This window comes from Talpa occidentalis, unplaced genomic scaffold (assembly GCF_014898055.3).
Source record: "Talpa occidentalis isolate TD23 unplaced genomic scaffold, MPIMG_talOcc4v2.1 talOcc4.13, whole genome shotgun sequence".
NCBI lineage: Eukaryota > Metazoa > Chordata > Mammalia > Eulipotyphla > Talpidae > Talpa > Talpa occidentalis.
In genome coordinates this window covers 36,715,369-36,732,875 of record NW_023601322.1, presented here as the reverse complement: position 1 = coordinate 36,732,875, position 17,507 = coordinate 36,715,369, and the positions used below count along the sequence as shown (strand labels likewise).

At 39.0% G+C, this 17,507-nt stretch overlaps 2 protein-coding genes across 5 annotated transcripts in view; one reads left to right on the top strand and one right to left on the bottom strand.

Annotated features, from left to right (window-relative positions):
* SS18 (SS18 subunit of BAF chromatin remodeling complex) overlaps nucleotides 1-12,048 on the bottom strand; it is a 66,826-nt gene extending 54,778 nt beyond the window's left edge. The window contains exons 1-3 of one of the 4 annotated variants that reach the window (XM_037508709.2): nucleotides 11,900-12,048; nucleotides 8,757-8,833; nucleotides 2,817-2,901 (exon numbers count right to left, since the gene is read on the bottom strand). In XM_037508709.2, the coding sequence (XP_037364606.1) occupies nucleotides 2,817-2,901; nucleotides 8,757-8,833; nucleotides 11,900-11,968 (231 nt within the window). In that variant the 5' untranslated portion in view covers nucleotides 11,969-12,048. Of the gene's footprint in view, nucleotides 1-2,816; nucleotides 2,902-8,756; nucleotides 8,834-11,899 lie in introns of those variants that run through there. The other 3 variants (XM_037508711.2, XM_037508710.2, XM_054694123.1) reach the window with 3 other exon arrangements.
* LOC119242802 (uncharacterized) lies at nucleotides 11,967-16,978 on the top strand. Its single transcript, XM_037508282.2, has 3 exons — nucleotides 11,967-11,990; nucleotides 12,296-12,841; nucleotides 16,491-16,978. Exons 1-3 carry the CDS (start codon nucleotides 11,967-11,969, stop codon nucleotides 16,554-16,556), a joined length of 636 nt encoding a protein of 211 aa, XP_037364179.1. The 3' UTR covers nucleotides 16,557-16,978.
* Nucleotides 16,979-17,507: the final 529 nt, after the last annotated feature.

Genomic DNA, 17,507 nt, shown 5'->3' with positions numbered 1-17,507 from the left:
TAATAAAAGTTTTAATAAAATTTTAACATCCATTCAAGTTATACACTCTTACTCAACACAACAGAAACAGAAGGGAACTTCCTTAATGTGATAAAAGATGAGCTACAAAAAAACTACAACAAACTTCATACTTAATGGTCAAACAGTGAAAGCTTTCCCTTTGTGATCAGGAACAAGATAAAGATGTCCTCTATCACCACTTCTATTCAGGAATGTAGTGGAGGTCCTAGCCAGAGAAGTAAGGCAAAAGAAAGAAATAAAAGGTGTAAGGATTGGCAAAAAAGGAATAAAACTCATTATTCACAAATGATATGTTGGTGAATATAGAAAATGGAAAGTATGTACAGAAATTGTTAGAAATAAGAGTTGAACAAGACTATAAGATTCAAAATTGTATTTCCACGTAAAAAGCAATTGCAGCTAAAAATGAAACTTGAAAAACAAAGATTCCACTTAAACATGCCTCAAAAAATATGAAGTGCCTAGCAGTAAGTCTAACGAGAGATATGCAAATCCTCTCCAGGGAAAATTATAAAACTTCATAGACAGATATTGAACAATAAAACTCACAAAAAATAGGCAACAATCATGACTTGGAAAAGTCAATCTTGAAAAGGTATCAATTCTCCCACAATTGATTTAGTCAAGTAATTCAATGAAAATCACAACAGGATTATGTTGGACATACTGAAGTTTAAGTATATATATAGAAATGCAAAGGACAATAGCCAGGATACTCTAAAAAAAAAACAAATAAGTAAAGAATATCTCTAACATACATCAAGACTTCCTAGATTATGAAAAGCGTGAAAAGTAGAATTCATAAAAACAGATCAACGGAACAGAATAGTGAGATCAGACTGACAAATATATAGACGCTTCACATATCATTGGTGGCATGTGAAAAATAGAAAAAAGATATTTTATTTTGTTATCCAACAGCTAATGGACAAAGAATGGTCCATATGCAAAGAAGTGAAACTGAACCCACACTTCACTCTATTCACAAACATATATTCTACCTAGCTGATAATCAAGTTCATGGCAATAATAAGATAAAGAATGGTTTCATAATCAAAACAAAACTTAATATATCCCTGACAGCATACAGGTTAAGGACAAATGTCTTATTGTTAGTGGTGATCTTGATACTGAAATTATTTTACAGACAGTACTATAAAGCAAATAAGCAACTATAATAATAATGTCATCAAGGTACCAAAACTTTTAGACTAAGACAGAAGAGATACTAATACATGAAATCAACATTAAATAAAATAACTTTCCTGAAGTAGAAATATTACTAATTCCATTTTTTCTTTTTCTGGGAAAAAAAATATATTTACTAGTTCTGTTCACTGAAAATATCTAGGAATAATTAAAACCCAATGATAACTATGGTCTCAAAATATCCATTCAGATTGAAAAAAGGACTGCTTAACAAATCAGTTGGGGCAGAATAGTTCTGTGTGGAAAATAATCAGCTAAATCTCTTTCTCAAATCCTGAAAGAAGCTATCCAAGAATATTGGAATCATGTCAGAAGGAGAAAACAGCCAAATGAAGAGGTCTCCACTGACCAAAGATGAGATAACTTGAGTAACATTTAAAGTGAATAGACTGGATTAAAACACATTAAAAATACAAAATTCTGTAAATTCAGATGATAATAAAAACAAACAAAAATTATGGTACCTTCACAGATTACTAGGAACCAACCTGGTAATCTGAAAATCGTTAACAGGATAAAAATCAAGCCTTTACCATGATTTTCCTACAAGGGACTCTCCATTTCAGGATAACCAAGTATTTGATGAAAGGAAGTTTTTTTTATTTTAAAAGAAATACAGCTAGTAAATGCAGCAGGAATAGTAAAAGTAGAAACTCATCATTCTATGATCCCAAAATGAAATAATGGATCTGGTCAACAAGCATTAATAAACGCTACAATCATTAAATGAAAGGTAGATGGAGAACTTTATGATCAATCTTAACATTACTAAAAATGCAACCAAGCATGTTCTTCTTGATATGATACAACAGGCAATACACAGAACCACCAATGAAATATTCTTAACATAAAACTAACTGTAAAAAAGCCTTTCTAATTATCAGTTTATAGGAAGTAAGAGACATGAGATGAAGGAACATGTTAAAGGACCGTAAGGATACCATCAGTCAAATTCAAAATGTGAAAAATTCTACAATATACGTGATCTAGTTTCATCAACAAATAAAAGGAAAATAAAAAAGATAAACTGATAAAGTAAAAGAAACTTAAGACATCAATCAATACAATCCATGGGGACTTTGGATTCTATGGCAAACAATCATTAAAACTTTCAGGATTTTTTTAGATAACTGCTGAAAAACTGAGAACAGTGTTGTGCATTATAAAATTAGACATTATGGTTAATTTGGTTGGGTGGGATGATGGTCCTTAAGTTCTAGAGATGCCATGATAAAATATTTATTGATGAAATTATATTATATCTGGGATTTGTTATGAAATACTATAAAATTTATTCATAAACTATTTGTGCAACTACAAATTAAAATAAATAAGTAGGTGGGTGGATGGTGTGTGAATGAATGGATGAGTATAATTTTCTTGAGAAGGAATCAATTCTAGGTGAATTCAAATTAAGTGCAAAGGCAAAACAATAAAGTTTTTGCATCATATAGGAAATATCTTCAGGCTCTCAGAGAAAAGCAAAATTTATTAAACAAAACTCAGAAATCACTAAACAAAAATATGTTATCTCATACGTAACTTTATAGAAATTGTCTACTTCACACTATTTTAAAGGTACTTACTGCTGGTAAAAGAGACTGCATATTTTGATTAGAATCTGCTATTGTAGCAAGGTAGACCAAGTTTGTATGTAACATCTGCTGATACCTATTAAAATAAAACAAATATCAATATTAAAAAATAATGTTCTTCCTATCTGCTCAAGTACAAGCAGCACACTTAATTATTTCTTGAGTTAAATAAAAGATGTTACCTGAACATCAACAGCCCTTCAATATTTTCCTAATTCCTCTGAAAAATAATTCCAAATAAACATCTGATAATAACAAACAGAGATCTTGATGTTTACTAGATATACAACAGATTATACACTTAGGTATCTCATTTAATCCTCAAACTGACACTATCAGATAAAAGTTCTTATTTTCTCCAGTTCACAGATGAGGAAACTGAGGTTCGGAATAGTTAATAAATTGTACAAGACTAACATACTTACTCCCTTTTCTCTTCCACTTCATGTTACCAAAAATCTATACTCTAAATCAGAATTCTCTGCTAAAATATCAGAATGGAGGTAGGAATCACATATTTTTTTCCTTCAGGCTCCTGCAACAGAAGTCTGCTCTAGGGGCCTTCCCAGTGGCGCAGTGGCACAGTGGGTTGAGTGCAGCACTGTGAAGCTGTCCGCAGCCTCTGAAGCACAGGTTCGATTCCCAGCCAGCCATGGAGAAACCCACATGGCACGGCAGACCTCTCCTGCCTTGCCCGCTGCTCCCCTCAGCAGTGTCTTCAATCCATCTGCCTGTTCTGCTCCCCACTCTGTCTCTGGTGAATTCTCTCACCCTCCCACGCTTCTGACTGTACCCCATTTCTTGTATAAATAAATCAATCTTTTTTTTAAAAAAAAGTCTGCTCTGGTTCTACTGCCCATCTATCAGGACTTATTATAGAAGAAAATAAATAGGTGTCTTCAACTGCAAAAAACAAAAACAACCCCCCCCACACACACACACGTTAATGCACAGAAAGAGAAGAAACAATACGACACCAACATCAATAAGGATTGTCTCTAAAAAAAATTAAGTAAATTCTCACTACTGGAGATAAGCGGTTAAACATGTTTACTGTGATCTTACAGTTTTGCTAAGCTTCTTTCTTAATTTTAAAAATTAACTCAGATGAAACTAAATTAATATCAGGGCATCCCTGGTGGCGCAGCGCTTGAGCGCTGGGCTGCGAAGCTGCCCACAGCTTCTGTAGTGCCGGTTCGATCCCCGGCCACCTGCAAGGGTCCCCTCAGCAGTGTACCTCAGTCCTTCTGCCTGTTCTGTTCCCCACTCTGGCTCTGGTGAATTCTCTCACCCTCCCGCGCTTCTGATTGTATCCAGTGCTTGTATAAATAAATAAGTAAATAAATAAATATTTTTTTAAAAAAAATAAATTAATATCGGTAGTGATACAATTAGTAGTGTTTGGAAACCCCAAAAATTCAAACTTAAAACCTGTATCAAATTACCAGACTGTTTTATAATATCATTTATTAAGAAATAACAAAGATAAATTTAAAAAATGAAAATAAGTCAAAATGAACTTTATTTAGCTAAAAAAAGTGCTCCAATTCAGATGCCACATAAAGTAATTTTCTAAAACAGACACCATAAAAGGAATCCTAGGAAATGTGTTGCTGCTTTATTTTTTTTTTTCCTGTTTTAAAAACTAATTTCACCAGTTTTCTTATTAGGAAAAACAAACTTATTTCTTACTGACCCTAAAGCTTTCTCGCTAAAAGTTTATGCTTTTCTGTTTGTTTTTACAGATTTATTGAGATATGAATGATACACAAGAATTTCACATCTTCATGTATACAATTTGATAAGTTTGGAAATATGCAAACACTTCTGATACTATTACCACAAACAAGGTAGTAGACATATGCAACATTTCCCAGTTTCCTTTTGTTTTTGTTGTTCTTTAAAAACAAGTCTATGTTCTTAATGTTCCTCCTCACATATACATCGTGTAACCCAAACATGAGTGGGAGCTTCACATAAACAAAGACCAAGAATTATTGCATTGTACTGAATCATTCATAAAGGATAATTGTTGAAATTCTTCAACAATTTCAATTCTCCAGTTAGTTGAACTATTTAATTAATCCAGAGATACTGAATAGAATTTAAGATATAAAGCTCTACAATCTTGTCATTTTTAAAAAAAAACAGTAAGTCATATTTAATCAGCACATGTAACCCATTGCAAAAGTCTACTCCTTGAAGCTTTTCTTTTGCTGAGTATTAGTATAGCTGTATTATGTCCAGATGTGAGATGTGTGGACTACCTTATCAAAATAAAAATACCTAACCTTACTAAAAGACTATATGGTTTATTTATGATCCTTTCAAACTGATATGTACAAAATAAACCAGTGTTAAAATACTGTTAAGTCTAATGTCACAGCCTTAAAGTCTCAATTGTAAAATGAGAGCTAAAGTAAATCACTAACTCCTTTGAGTTTCTAAGTATCTATAAATATAGCATCTTTACAGAGCACTTTAAGACAATTTTCCAAACCATCAATTTCATTTTAAGTTTTAATTCTGAAATAATTTCAAACTTAGTTTCAAAAACAGTATAAAGAGCTCACAAATAGGGCCTCCCTGGTGGCGCAGGCTGTTGAGTGCAGCACTGTGAAGCTGTGCAGCCTCTGCAGCTCAGGTTACATCCCGGCCGGCAGGCTAGATACCCACATGGCACAGCAGACCTCTCCTGTCTCACCTACTGCTCCCCTCAGCAGTGTATTTCAGTCTGCCTGTTCTGCTCCCCACTCTGTCTCCGGTGAATCCTCTCACCCTCCCGCACATCTGGCCTGTACCCCCATTCTTGTATGCATAAATTAAATCTTTAAAAAAAAGAAAGAACTCACAAATACCTTTCTCCCACAGTTACCTTTTTATTGATTCTTTTCACCTGTAAACACACACCAACATACACATGCATGCATGTACACTTTTTTTCAAAACTATTTGAGAGTCAGTTACAGACATAATAACTTGATACTTCTAATGTGTCAATTTCTCCCCTATACTATAACTACAGTACAACCATCTTAACCAAAGAACATATTCAATTTTTCCAACTGTCGCAGCAGTCCCCAAACCTTTTAACTCCCTTGAGTAGGTAAAAATTGTAATTTTTAACATTTTTTTCCTAACTTCAGTATTTTCTTCTTGTAAAATTATTTTATAGCATTCATTAAATAAGCTTATTCTAAGATAAGTCAAGGCTCATAGATAAGCATTAGTAAAAAGTAGTATAAATTCTTTTATAGGTTTATATATAGGCCACCCAAAAAGTAAAAGGCAGTCTTCTTGGTTCTAGAAGAATTTGCCTTCAGCTGAGACTACAGAAATGATAAAAAGTAGACTCTTTTACAAATACTAGAGACACAGTTTCTTTAGAAACTTATTTTTTCTATTTTTTTCTTTTTTTTTCTATATTTTTATGACTGTTGCTGAAGTAGTTTACTTTTTAATGACTATGCTTATTATTTCTAAAATTGCATATATTAAAGAAATTAAATATATAAGCTAAGGGCAGACACAAAACATTAAACATTTGATGTTTGATGATGCTAATTTCCTAAGGCCATCATATATTTCCAAATATCCATAATAATTAGGCTATTAAATGAGGGAGGTTCACTTCCCCAGATTCACTACCTCAATTGACTTGAATAAGGTAAAATAACCACTATAAATTTATTGCTATTATTACATAGTGAACCAAAAAAACTCATTTTTAAAAAGAAACCTTTACCTAGAGGCTATAGGGCTGTTTTTAAGATAACAGGCATACAATTTACAAAATAAAAGTTATCTTCCCAACTAGAGATTTAAAGCTGAACTCCTTTCTATTGTGAGAAATATAGATTTTTTGCTTGAAAATTGTTTATTGCACACTCAGAAACAGTTGTACTCACCCTAAATTATGAAAAATAAGGACTGACTAAAGCAAATACATAGGTTGATTTAGAAAATGCTCAACACAATCACCAGAGAGCAATAATACATTCTCACAAATATGCTATCTCAATTTAAAGAGGATCTATGCACAAGTAATTCATGGACATATCAGTTTAAGAGATGAGTGAGTGGGAGTATGTATGTAGATCAGGCTAGATAAAGGAATATATATAAAGATGTTATTTTCAATTTAAAAAATGCCATTTCAGGCAACGTTATCACACTTTACAAAACTTTAATTAAAACAGGACTACAAATGACTAGATGGCTGTCATTTATTGACATTCAGCTTTATTTTCATTTTATTTCTATTACGAGAAATAAGAACATTAATTAAATTTGAGGAGCAATTTTTTCATCGTCAGTCACAAACCAACTCTGACAACTTGAGGAAGAGCATCGACAGAACTGTAAGAACGAAATTAAATCCATCAGAATTAAAATAAATAGCAGAATTAAGGGGCCTCCCTGTTGGCGCAAGAGGTTGAGTCTCAGCACTATGAAGCTATGGCAAGCCACTGCAGCACGATTTCGATCCCTGGCCAGAGACCTGACCCACATGGAGCAGCAGACCTCTACTGTCTCACCCGCAGCTCCCCTCAGCAGTGTATTTCAGTAAATCTGCTTGTTCTACTCCCCACTCTGTCTCTGGTGAGTCCTCTCACCACCACCCCCACCTCTGGCATACACCCCAGCTCTTGTATGCAATCAATAAATAAAATTAATCTTTTAAAAAAAGAAATAGCAGAGGATTCTACCTAAATCAATGTATTCCAATGTATGTGAAAAAATGAGGTCCATTCCAATATGCAGCGAAAGAGGGAAATGATAATACACATATACAATATGTGAGAAAAAGAATAAAATACTAGACTTTTTGCTGACTCCAGCTGGAAAAGTTGGTTCCAGATCTGGACATGACTGTCATAAGGCACAGTGTAAACTGACACATCACAGATATTCCAGCCAAACATGTCTAACAAGAATGAACTCAACATTATTATTCAGATATATTATTTCAAAATAATAAGCTTGGGGGCCTACCCTGGTGGCGCAGCAGTTGAGCGCTGGGCTGCAAAGCTGCCCGCAGCCTCTGCAGCGCTGGTTCAATCCCCAGCTGCCAGCAAGGGTCCCACTCACCCTCCCGCACTTCTGACTGTACCCAGTGCTTGTATAAATAAATAAATAAATCTTTAAAAATTAATAATAATAATAAGCTTGGTTCCTATGCATGACTATCATTCTCTATTTACCAGGTATAAACTGTGCTTTCTGAGCTGCTTATGTAAATGCAATTAAATATCCTAAACACATGAAGATTCTACTTTTCCACAAAACAGACTATACAAAAATGTGAAGTCACTGTTAATGCAGGACAATAACTGATACTTAACTCCATCCCAAAGAACAAATTTTCTTTTGAAAAAACCAAGAATGGCACACAATATAGCACACATACACATTCACAAAATGGCATTATTCATAATTTATAAAGAAGTGGAAAACATCACTGAAGGATTAAAAAGTGGTATAGCCAAACAATGGAAGACTATTTGGCAAGAATAAGTACTGATACATGCCTCATCATAGATGTATCTTAAAAATATAATGCTAAGTCAAAGAAGTCAGACAAAAAAAAGGCCACATATTGTATGAATCCATTTATATAAATGTCCACAACATACAAATCTACACAGAAAGCAATTCCATTGTCGAGGAGGTAAGGGATTAGGAGGTAAGAAGAGGAAGTGACTGCTTAAAAGAGGTGTTTTTAAGGTTTGACAAAAATATTCTAAAGTTGAAGAGATGGAAATACAACTGTATAAACTATATAAAAACCATTAAATTACACATTTTAAAACAGGTTAATTGTATGGTATGTGAATTATATCTCAATAAAACTGTTATTTAAAGAAGTGAAAAATACACTAACACAGAAAATCACACGAATAATAAAAAAAATTTTCATATCAATCTTACTGAGAACACTCTGAGGTCTTTCCTTTATTCTGATAGTCCATTATACATTGAATAAGATGGTTATTTTCATCCAACATCTGAAATAAAATAAGAAAATATTATCGCAAATATAGTACATTAAGTTAAAAAAATTTAATCCTTCAGATTTCTAGAAATCTTTATCTATACGGTAACTGAATCCACTCAGGTCCTTTTTAGACATACAATATCTCGCCACAGAAAATCTTATTTTACAACTTTGGGATAATATCATATTTACTCAATAATTCAATTTTTTAACACTTATATTCCCAAGTCTCTCCTTTGAATTACCTAAAGTCCAAAAGGGAAACTTTGGAGTTCCTTTTGAATGTGACCATTTAGTTACCTCTGCTATCTGTCATAGAAGATTTGGGCTGTTGAAACGCAAAGTAGAGTCCCAGCTGGCTTTGCATCATTTTACTGATGCAGTAGTAAAGAAAATTCTGTGCTTATCCACAATGAAGTAAACACAAGAAAACTTCAGCCCAGGTGGCTTGATGAGATAATTGTCTAGTTCCCAAGTTTTATCAGTATAGTTTGCTGACTGTCCAAATATGGAATGATTGAACACAATAATTTCTGCACATGTGTATTTACTGTAGACTCTATGAGCTTACCTTATAATTAAGTTACTCAGAAAGTTTAAAAGCAAAAAGCGTATCAGTTGAACACTCTCTCATAACAATGCAAAGCAACAATGGCTTTAAGGGTCAAATAATACATCTAAGCAAAGTGTCACTGAGGAAAGAGTATTGATGTAGCAATTAAAAGTCCAGTTAGTTTTAGTGCCAGGTTTGCTTGCTACCTTATGTCTACCACTTAAGATTTTAGGGGCTCAGATTTATCTGTAACATCAAGGCACAGGAGCAGACAGATGTTCCTCCTTAACATCCAGCATCCTTCCTGCATTCAATGAAAATATGCAGCAGTTCACCCTTATCTGTTTTAATTCAATTGGAAAATATTGCCTATAATTAGATATTTTGAGAGGTACCACCTATGCGTAATTGTCATTACAGTATATCATTATAGCTGTTCTATACGATTATGTTACTAGTTTTAAACTCTTACTATGCCTAATTTAGAAATTAAACTTTACCATAAGTTTATATGCATAGGAAAAAACAGTATATACAGGGTTCAGTACTATCTGTGATTTCAGGGGCACCCACTGGGGATCTTGGAATTATCCCCACCCTTAAGGGGGGGAACCCTGTAATGCCATAATCATGCTATCTCAATAATATGGTTACTGCAACTTGTAATTAAAAATGAAGGGCCATTTAAGATTGTGGATTTTTGCATATGAACATAATTTTCACTTGTTGTAGAAAAATAACATGTCCTTCCAAATAAGCAATTACTTCCTAAATAGAATAACTGGATGTCAAAAGATAAATCCTTAAAAATGCATTAATCTTCAATTTAAGGATTTCATAACATATCATCTCTGTAAATTTCTCAATCCAACAAACTTCCCTGTAAGAATCTGTCAACTCTCTAACATCAAATTCTCACAGTGCAGAATGAAGTACTTAAATTGGGATCTACTTTTCTTCTGACCTTAGAATTAAAAATAACCGATCAGCCATCTCCTGAATTAATCACGCAGGATAAATAATTTAAGCTCAAAGGGGAAAAAAACTGAATTTTTCAACAGTCCAAAAATAAAAATAAAAACTGAACCCCTCCGTAAACACATTTTGCATTTATATACTTGGAAGTCATTTGCAGTCTTAGCCCAATGGACCATTTGAAAGCACTGCATTTCTGGCCCTGCCAAGTCAGTTTCTTCCTAAAACAAAGCAACAGTTGGGCAAATGTCAAAAGCCACACTACAAAGAATATGACAGTAAACAGAAACCGATTAACATAATCTATTGGGCATAAGAGTAGTGTTCTGAGAGGTACTGATAGTTGACTTTTGTTCAATGTTCAACCTCCCCCAGTGCATGAAGTAAAACAAAAACATTCAAGCCTCACTGCTAAATATAGCGAGAACTTTCCATAGTCTAGCGGACTGAAATTCAGAATGCTGCCCTGCTCGGAGGCAACAGAAGTAGTGGACAACGAAAAACTTGTGTGTGGGGCCTCCCTGGTGGCACAAGGGGTTAAGACACAACCTACAAAGCTCTCCGCAGACATTGCAGCCAGGGAGACACCCACATGGCGCAGCAGACCTCTCCTGGCTCGCCCGCTGCTCCCCTCAGCGTGTATTTCAGTCAATCTTCCTGTTCTGTTCCCCACTCTGTCTCTGGTGAATCTTCTCACCTCCGACACCTCTGGCCTGTACCCCAGTTCTTGCATGCATAAATAAATAAATCTTTAAAAAAGAAAAACGTGCGTGTGCCCAAATGGCAGTAACAGCCGCAACAGCAGCAGCTCCAAAGAGACGCAGCTCCCTGTACTGACCACTTCTGCAACTGATCACGACCATCAGGCTGTCTCCACCACCAGACGGTAAAGGCCATGAAGGCAGGGACCTGAGCTCATCACTGCAGCCTCCGCGCCTAGACTTCTTATCATCTGCTACAGATGGAAGAGGATAAAAATGAACATGTACAGGTCACGGAGATGACCAAAGTAACCAAGTCCACGGGCCTCTCCCTCTCCGCGTCCCCCAAGTTCCCCCGAGCGCTTCCTAACTCCGGCAGAGTTTGCAGCGCGGCGCAGGACGCCGAGCAGCGCCCCAACTTCCCCTCGGCCCCCGACCCGAGATCGAATCCGCCCGCAGCCGCCGCCGCGCGCTGGGCGGGGCAACGCCAAAGTAAGTCCAGAGCGACGCGCGGGGAGCGGGGGCTGCCGCGACCAGCCCTTCCCCGCGCGGCCGCCGCCGCCCGGCGCACGCGCCCCGCCGCCCGCGGCCGCCCCATCCCTGGAGAAATCGGGCGGCGGTTACGTGGGCGCTGCTGCCTGCGGGGAAGAACCCAAAGGCGGGAAGGGCGCCGGGGCGGCCCGGCGCGCCTCTTCCGCCGCCCACTCGGGACCCACGGGGCTCGGGCGCCGCACAACAGCCTCCCGGCAGGCCCGCCTCCGCCCCCGGCCCCGCGTCCCGGGCCGGCCCGGCCCCCGGCCCCCCGAGGGCGGGATAAGTCTGGCACCGCCGCCCCCCGGAGTTTCACCTTCTGAATCGCGGCGGGAGTGATCTCCCCCTTGCCTCGCTGCCTCGGGGCCGCGAACGCCACAGACATGTTGCCGCCGTCACCACTACGGGCAAGTCCCGAGCGCTCCTGGTGATCGGCGGAGGGGGTGGGGGGGAGACGCCGGCCTCTCGGGCCGAACCACCTCGGGAATGCGGGGAGGGGGGCGCTGCGGCGCCGGGCAGACAGCCGCCCGCCGCGCCTGAGGAGCAGCGCCGCCCGCGCCGGCCTGTGCCTGCGCGCTGCTCGGGAACCGCCGGCCTGGAAGGATTTCCCGGCTCTTGATCGGCCTCTCGCTCTCTCGCCCCCTTCCCTCCCCGCGCCCCCGTCTGTTAGAGCTAATGGTAGGGCCGCGCCCCCGGCCTCCCTCCGCTTCAGCGATTCAGGAAATGGTCCCGCCGCCGCGGGAGCGGGAGAGGCTGGGACGGCCCCTGTCACAGGAATGCGAGCGGCCCCGCCGGCCCGCCCCTCGCGCGGCCGCCAACCGCCTCCCTCCCCGGCGCGCCGCGGCGGCCCTGCGCCGGGTTTCTGCGCTCCGCCGGGGGCCGGGGGCAGTTTTCCCAACTTTATCCTCGCCCCGCCTGGGAAGAAGTGCCCGCCGGAGTTGTCGGGGACACCGGAGGTGGAGGGGGGGATTCGAACCCGGAGTTCGCGCAAAGCCGAGAAGCATCTGCCCAGAGGAGGCAGAGGTGGCAGGACTCGGTGAACGCGGATTCGCTGGTTCAAAAGGCTCGGCTACGCCCCAAAAGCGCACCTCAGATCTCAGTCGCACGCACACCGAGTCGTGCCCAACGTGTGGAAAGTGAGCCTGACCCTCAATGGACAATGAAGGCTGCTGTGTCCACCCCTCGGGCAGTGGCCCGACTTGGCCAGGGCGGCCAGAGGAGACGAGTTCGCCACCTGGGACAAGCTCGTGGTCGAAATGTGGGTTCATTTCCACTGTCTTGGGTTTTTGGAATTACTTTGTGAATTAGAGCCCCCTCACGCTTCCTTCCCAGTTATATGCTTAGTGACTGGTAAATTAGGCCCTAACTGCTAAGCTTCAAAACAGTGTGAGGAGGGGGACAGGCTTTCGAATTATGTAAGGAATATGGGCAAATGGGGTAATGTGCCTTCGTGGGTGTTTTCTTCTGTTAGTTTAGACTTCCACGTAACACATAGGGGGAAAAATTTTATGTACGATACCACCCAACATTAATGAGGCTCAAAATCAACCCCTCAGAGTACATATATAATAAACCAGAAAAATAAGATGCAGGTTTTAATTTTTTGTTGTTGCACGTAAATGCCCTTCAAAAAAAAGACAGAATTTTTTTTTTTTAAGATTATGCATACAGGGCCTCCTCGGTGGCGCAGCGGTTGAGCGCTGGGTTGTGAAGCTGCCCGCGGTCTCTGCTGCGCCGGTTCGACCCCTGGCTGCTCCCCGGCCACCGGAGGAGGGTCCCACATGGCGCACAGACCTCTCCTGCTGCCAGCTGCTCCCCTCAGCAGTGTACTTCGGTCCTTCTGCCTGCTCTGCTCCTTGCTCTGGCGCTGGTGAATTCTCTCACCCTCCCGCGCTTCTGACTGAACCCAGTGCATGTGTAAACAAAAAACAAACAAACAAATAAATAAAACATGCCTCTATAAAAAAAAAATACATATTATGCATACAAAAGCTGGGATGTAGGAGATGATGGTGGTGAGAGGATCCACCAGAGACAGAGTGGGGAGCAGAACAAGCATATCTACTCAGCAGTGCTCCCCACTGCTGAGGGGAGCAGCCCAGGAGCCAGGAGAGGTCTGCTGCACCATGTGGACCGGCTCCCTAGCTGGGGATCCAACTGGCTGCAGTGGCTACTGATTGTGCAGAGACTTAGCCCCTTGTGCCACCAGGAAGGCCCAGGAGTCTGTCTCTTTCAGCAAGTTTGAGTGTGTTCTATGCTGAGCACTTAGGATGCAATTGTGAGCATGTCCCGTATATGACCTGCTCTCAAAGAACTTTTATTCCAATAGGACTATTATACCAGAAAAAACGTAAACCAAAATAGCTCTAAGAAAGATTAGCAAACAAACAAATTCCAAAGAACAGAAGCACTCAACTCACTTGAGTTAGGGTGGCAAGTCCTGTCCTCTATATTTATTTATTTTTGTAAAGATTTATTTATGTATACAAGAACTGGGGTACAGGCCAGAGGTGTGGGGGTGAGAGGATTCACCAGAGACAGAATGGAGAACAGAACAGGCAGACTGACTGAAATACACTGCTAAGGGGAGCAGTGGGCGAGTCAGAAGAGGTCTGCTGTGCCATGTGGGTAGTTCCCTGGCCAGGGATAGAACTCCTGCTGCAATGGCTGCTGATAGCTTCATAGGTTGTGTCTTAACTCCTTGCACCACCAGGGAGGCCCGTGTCCTCTATATTTAAACGGAGGCCTATGTTGGGGAAAAGACCCAAGCCATCCTAAGAATAAGGGTGAAAATTTTTATAATCCTACTAATGGCAGTTGTACTTAGCAATTTAACTGCTGTATTTCACTACCCTAAACCTTGGGGAAACACTGGTATTCTATTGAATTAGAACAGAAAGTTTTATCCACTATTAACATTGTGTCCAACGCCTGGCTTTCAAAAGAACATCAGTAATTAAGAACAGTATTTCAGTAGGAAAAGTGAAAAATAGTCCTGTTGCATGACAGTATCGAAATCTTCAAGAACAAAATGAACTTGTAGAAATAGTTCCTGCATTTTCTAAATACTGGTTTTAAAAAATGAAAAATACCCACGGTTCTCCTATTCTAAGAAGGTACCCAGAGATAGATGCCTTCTTTATTTAAATTATAGCTCTCCAACAACTGAATAGGAAATCCACTAAGAATAGGCTGTAGGTCTGCCTGAAATGTTGTATTCCTTCACAGAAGGGTAGGGCCCAGGGTACCCACAGCCTCTAGGCATGGGTAACTACAACCTTTTCTGTGATACCATGTGTGCCATAAAAATGCCATTGTATTTTATGTGTCCATCACATGAGAACAGTTGGGAAGCATTAGTGTAAAGGTCCAGCCAGAAATACAAATGATCTCCCTTAGAAAAGACATATTTAAAGGACTCTACCTTATCCTCAAGCTTCCTTGGTTAACCCAATCAGTCAGCTTGACCTGTAAAAGTAGAAAATACAGAGTGAAAGGGAAGGTTGCAGCCTGGAGGAAATTTCTTAGAACTCTGGAGCCTTTATAACTGTAACAGCTGTGAGTTAGGAGAAAAATAGTTAGAGGCACTTACTAAATTCTGTCTCACTTCCATTAGTTTTGAAATGAGAGGAATCCCAAAGTACAGATCAGGCAGTAACAGAGTTGGGAGGAAAAGGAGAATCGTGTTGCCAGTTACTCTTTAAGAGTATTAAGATTTTAACATGTAAAATATGTAAAAGCACATGGGATATTATAAATTACTAAATAAGGATAAGATTTGTATTTAATAATAATAATCTAATAATCTAAATAATCTAAGTATATATATATACTCTTAAGACTAGAAATGATCCAAAGTATTGAAATATAGTCTACTCTTGGGAATTTTTCATGCTATAACTTAGAGATCAAATTTCCATTTTAAGCCACCAAGTTTGTGGTAATGTATTACAGCAACTACATCTACCCAGAAAAATCAGTCTGATTATTTAGACAATTCTTGGATTGAGATGGTTTAAGAGGAACTGAGGTCACATAAAGAGATGAAAGGTTTTTTAAAAAATCTAATAAAACAAACACAATGGCTCAAAGCAAAATAATCTGCACAAATTCTTGATAACACATTAATAAATACAGATGCAATTAACAAAAGAAGTAATAAGAAAATTGTCCGTGTTTGATTTAAATGTTTTCATTTTGAATTTGTTTCATATGTATTTGTTTGTATTCCTTAAATGTATTTCAGTGGACTCAAAAAGTGAAGTGACCCAGGAATATACCCAATATTTAAACTTTATAATTATGGCATTAAAAATTATCAACAAAAAATGTCATGCATGTGCAGGTAATCGTGATTATTTTCATATAAGCATTTCTTTAATGCTTACTGCTTCATAATTGAGTATATGTACTATCAAATTTGCTGACATTTTAAGTCCCTGTGCTGCCATAAATTCTTAGAATACATTGGGAAGGCAAAGACCAAGCCTGTCTACTCATAATTGGGCTCAGAGCAAAACCCCTCAGGTAATATCTTTCAAAATATTTCTGCTCACTGTCTCCATGGCATTTGATGAGTCATTTTGAGTAGTGGTTTCCACAGATTTCACGACTATAAGGAGAACAGCATACAACTCTCTCTATATAATCATTATTCCAGGCAAGAACAAATCACCTCCAATTCTTCATAAAAGACTTTATTTTCAATAGTACATAAGATTTCATTTAAAGTAGACTATGACATCTATCTAGGGCATTTCCCTATTAGAATATCAAATACTGAATGAACTAAAAATGAGCTGAATCAATTATAGTTTGTGATTTAATGTTATAAGATAGTATTGCATTAAAAAATTAGTTTCCATGTGAAGCTCAATGAAATCTAATTTGCTGTATTATATTCTCAGGTTTGGAATCCCAAGATCTTCCACGTATTGCATGATACTGAACAGGATATTTCTGCATTTTATTGACCTTCCTGAAAAACAGCTGCTCTATCTAAAAGACTTAGAAATAACAAGGTGTTTATTTATTTAGTATTCATTCTGCACAGTCACTCTGCTAAATGATTATCTCACATTCAATTCTTTAAAAGTATCATAATTTTGGGCTTCCCCGGTGGCGCAGCGGTTGAGCTCTGTGTTATAAAGCTGTCCGCAGCCTCTGCGGCACCGGTTCGATCCCCAGCTGCTCCCCGGCCACTGGAGGAGGGTCCCACATGGCGGGCAGACCTCTCCTGCCGCCCGCTGCTCCCCTCAGCAGTGTACTTCGGTCCTTCTGATGCTCTGCTCCCCGCTCTGGCTCTGGTGAATTCTCTCACCCTCCAGCGCTTCTGACTGTACCCAGTGCTTGTATAAAATAATAAATAAATAAAAAATAAAAAGAAAATAAATAAATAAAAGTATCACAATTTTAACATGTAAAATTTGTAAAAGCCCATGGGATATTACAAATTACTGAACAAGGATAAGGTTTATATTTAATAATCTAATAAGAAAAATACATATTTTAAGACTAGAAATGATCCAAAGTATTGAAATATAGTCTACTCTTTGGAAATTTTTCACGCTATAACTTAAGAGATCAAATTTCTATTTTAAGCCACCAGGTTTGTGATAATACAATACAGCAACTATAGGAAACTACCAAAGATGCCAAGATAGTTCAATGGGTATGTTTTTGGAACAGCTACGTATCCATGTTATTAAAAATGAACATTTACCTTATCCTCATATACACAAAAGGTAACTTAAAATAAAAATTTACAACTAAATACAAAAAATTAAAACTATAGGGCCTCCCCGGTGGCGCAGCGGTTGAGCGCTGGGTTGCGAAGCTGCCCGCGGCCTCTGCGGTGCCGGTTCGATCCCCGGCTGCTCCCCGGCCACCAGAGGAGGGTCCCGCATGGCGTGCAGACCTCTCCT